This window comes from Mycetomoellerius zeteki, unplaced genomic scaffold (genome assembly GCF_001594055.1).
Source record: "Mycetomoellerius zeteki isolate Tzet28-1 unplaced genomic scaffold, Tzet1.0 scaffold622, whole genome shotgun sequence".
NCBI classification, from domain to species: Eukaryota; Metazoa; Arthropoda; class Insecta; order Hymenoptera; family Formicidae; genus Mycetomoellerius; species Mycetomoellerius zeteki.
Genome location: NW_017257635.1, coordinates 119 through 3,609, shown reverse-complemented (window position 1 = coordinate 3,609; position 3,491 = coordinate 119). Strand labels below are relative to the sequence as shown.

The 3,491-nt window shown below is 30.7% G+C and overlaps 1 protein-coding gene across 1 annotated transcript; it reads right to left on the bottom strand.

Moving 5' to 3' along the window:
• Positions 1-523: 523 nt before the first annotated feature.
• On the bottom strand, positions 524-3,038 carry LOC108728685 (uncharacterized). The gene is made up of 5 exons (XM_018457406.1): positions 3,023-3,038; positions 2,888-2,925; positions 2,270-2,412; positions 1,820-2,132; positions 524-1,492 (listed from the first exon to the last, which is right to left on the bottom strand). Exons 4-5 carry the CDS (start codon positions 2,128-2,130, stop codon positions 568-570), a joined length of 1,236 nt encoding a protein of 411 aa, XP_018312908.1. The 5' UTR covers positions 2,131-2,132; positions 2,270-2,412; positions 2,888-2,925; positions 3,023-3,038; the 3' UTR covers positions 524-567.
• Positions 3,039-3,491: the final 453 nt, after the last annotated feature.

Here is a 3,491-nt window from a genome sequence, read left to right as displayed (position 1 = left end):
ACACACACACACACATACACTCCCATCGTTACATACCTTTTACTCTAAGAAATATATATTATATCTAATCTAAATATTATATCTAAATATTATATCTAATTTTATATCTAATGCGTTAAGTAATTTAGTTATGGAATAATTATTAAATAAAGGTAATTATATGTTTCAATGAAATATTTTAATTAATTTCTTTCATTCCCTCGTATTTCGGCCCTGCTAAAAAAAGATTCGCACACGGTCCTTTCCCGGGTAAAAGCGATTCGGTTCGTTGACCTACAATGGGACCTACGATCGTACGACTCTTGAAATCGGAGTCATAGCGTCTTATCGGGACGTTGACCTATATTTTGGAGTCACCTAAGTGCGTTCGACTCGCTCCATCCCCTTCCACTCGGATGCATGCGAGACATAGCGTCTGCTCTAACGTCCTTCCATACTCCATCCTTCTCATTCCTTCTTTCTCTCAAACGATCCATTCATACATTAGGAGTTGGACGTAACACATTCTATCCCCTTTTTGTCCCCTTCTTACATATTCATACTGCCATGGTATTTCTCCTTCTGAAGTTAAAATATAATTTGTGAGTTTATTTCGTTGTTCATATGCTTCAATTGTGGCTCGACGAGCATTGCATGGTTTGCCTTGTTTGGAATGCCTTGAATATGTACATCATTTTCTCTCCAAGCACCGTTTATTACATCTCCATTATTTTCAACATCAGTGAAGTTAGGAGGACAATAAACTCTATTATAGGTTGCAGACTGCTGTTCTTCAAAACTTTTTAAAAAGTTATGAAGGCATATTGTACTCAAGATTATACTGTCAACAGTGTTAGGATGCATGCATATAGGTTTACGTAGTACTCTCCAACGAGAAACTAAAATTCCAAATGCATTCTCTATCATCCTTCGTGCACGTGATAATCTATAGTTAAATATATTTTTGTTTTCATTTAAGTTTCTGCCTGAATAAGGTCTCATTAGATTCATTGATAAAGGAAACCCTTCATCTCCAATAAAAAAATATCCAGCTGTTTCATTACTTCCTGGCAATTTTTCCTTTTTTCTCAGCACATTCAACTTTTGTGATCTTAACATACTTCCGAATTCAGATTCATAAAATATACCTGCATCATTTTGACTTCCATACGAGCCGATATTGACTAAGGTGAATTTATAATTTGAATCACAAGCAGCCATTAATACTATACTAAATGTTTTTTTATAGTTGTGGTATAAACTGCCAGATCGTGAAAGAGCTTGAATAACGCAATGTTTGCCACCAAACGAACCCAAACAATTTGGAAAATTCCACTTTTCAAGGAATCCTGCACTAATTCGCATAAAGTCTGCTACAGATGGTGGCTGTAATATTTTAGGAAGTAAAACACTCGAAATGGCTTTAGTTGTTTCTTTTATAATAGCACGTACTGTCGATTCTCCAATACGGTATGCCATTGCTAAGGATACTTGATCACCAGTAGCTAAATATCTAAAATAATAATTTAATTTAATATTTTTATTTCATTTTTCTTAAAAATAATGCTGACGTATTATTTAGATACAATTTTTAAGCAATTTTGATCTATAATATTTATATGATAGACATATTTTTATAACAGTCAATTATTTTAGTAATTTATTTCTGTATTTAAATATTTATGTTAATTAATGATATTATTTTTTATAATGAATGTTTTTATTGATTACAAATATAATATTTTTCAAAAATATATTAAATTGGATAAAATACATACAGCAGAACTATATACAGAATATGTATAGCAGAAATATATACAGAATATTAAATAACATATACCTGAGTGTTAAAGATAAGCGTAGTTCAGGTGGCAGAGCTCTCCAGTTTTGTTTTTCAAGTTTTGGAGATATCATTTCTAGTAAAATATAAAAACACTCGAGTGTCATTCTTGTATATTTAAAAAACATTTTACTGTCATCCTTTAATACTTGAAATAAAGCAACAAAGTCTCCTTGTTGACATCGATTTTCATATATAGGCCTCACCCAAAATCTTCTCTGTTTACGTTGTTTTCTTTTCAAGATAACTAATAATCCAGACCACAAGGCAATTGTTAAAAGAAAAGTAGAATCGTCCCATATATCATCCATTGCTACAAATATAAATTATATACTTATTTTTTAATAATTTTATTGTATAGAAAAATAAAAAATTTGAAAGGACTGAATCATGTTATATCAAAATTTGATTCATCTTTTATATCTGTTTGACATTATTATAGCTACTTACTGTAATATGTATGTCTATTGATAATTGTCTCAACTATAAGAGTGCCGTTTTTGGCAGTTCCTCGATAGAGTGATCCGGATGATCTTGAATTAATTGGTCCAAAGTTTCCGCGTATAATTTGACAAGATAATGCAAACAGTTTACTGTAATTTAAAAAAACATTTAAAGCTCTATATTATATTAAATATATTTTTATAAATTGTATTTTATTAATAAAATCATTGTATATACAGAATAACATGTTGATATATTTTAAAAGATTAATCTTTATAATATTGCTTAAGATTCATTAAAACATTAATTATTAGCGTATTGTGTAACATGATAACAAATGATAAATGTTAAAATGAAAGTATATAAATATCTTTACAACAGCAAAGAAGCTTATCACTTTTTAATATTTCATATGAACGATATTATACACAAAATAAAACCATTCAAAATTAATATACATATTTTCTTGTAAATATATAGCAAATAACCTCACTTTCACGTTTCTTTTGAGTAAATCTCTAATAACAATTTTCGTTTTAAAATAAATTAAATGAAAATTACATTGTACATTAATCAATTAACGTATATTCATACTAAGTTTTTGAGTTTTATATTATTACTTACCTTAATTTATGTTCTTTCTTCTTATTCTCTCTAATTACCCCCAAAACCGGTTACCATAATATTATTTCCTTTTAAAGTAATATTCTAATTGGCTTATCGGCTTAAGTTTACGTCTCAGAAACTACGGACGCTTACGATTGGTTGAATTGTTCTATACACTCATCCATTGGCTAATTCTTACGGTACGTCTTAAGGTTACTGTTACGGAATTTTGTGTGCGGCAGCCCTAATGGCCTTTATTGCCGTGTCTCCAAGAGACGGTAAACTTTTGCGCGTCCAGTGTGCAGGAGCCATTGCTCAATAGAGGAGAGGGAGCACGAAAAGGAGAGAGAGAGAGAGAGAGGAAAGTAGCTATGAAGGAGAGAGATTGTATTAAGTTTTCTTTTTGTTTGATCAACATAGCTCGCCTCACAGTCGTCACAAGAAATCTTGTATACCACATTCTGGTTGGATAGTAAGTCTAGTCTATCCTTTCCCTTCTTAATGAGACCTTTAAGGGAATGCTAAAATTATTCTACAATTTAGGGATGTGCGATCTCCATTAATTGAATTGATCTCTGAATCGGATTGATTGAAATCGATTTACCAAAAAATCGGAGCTGAA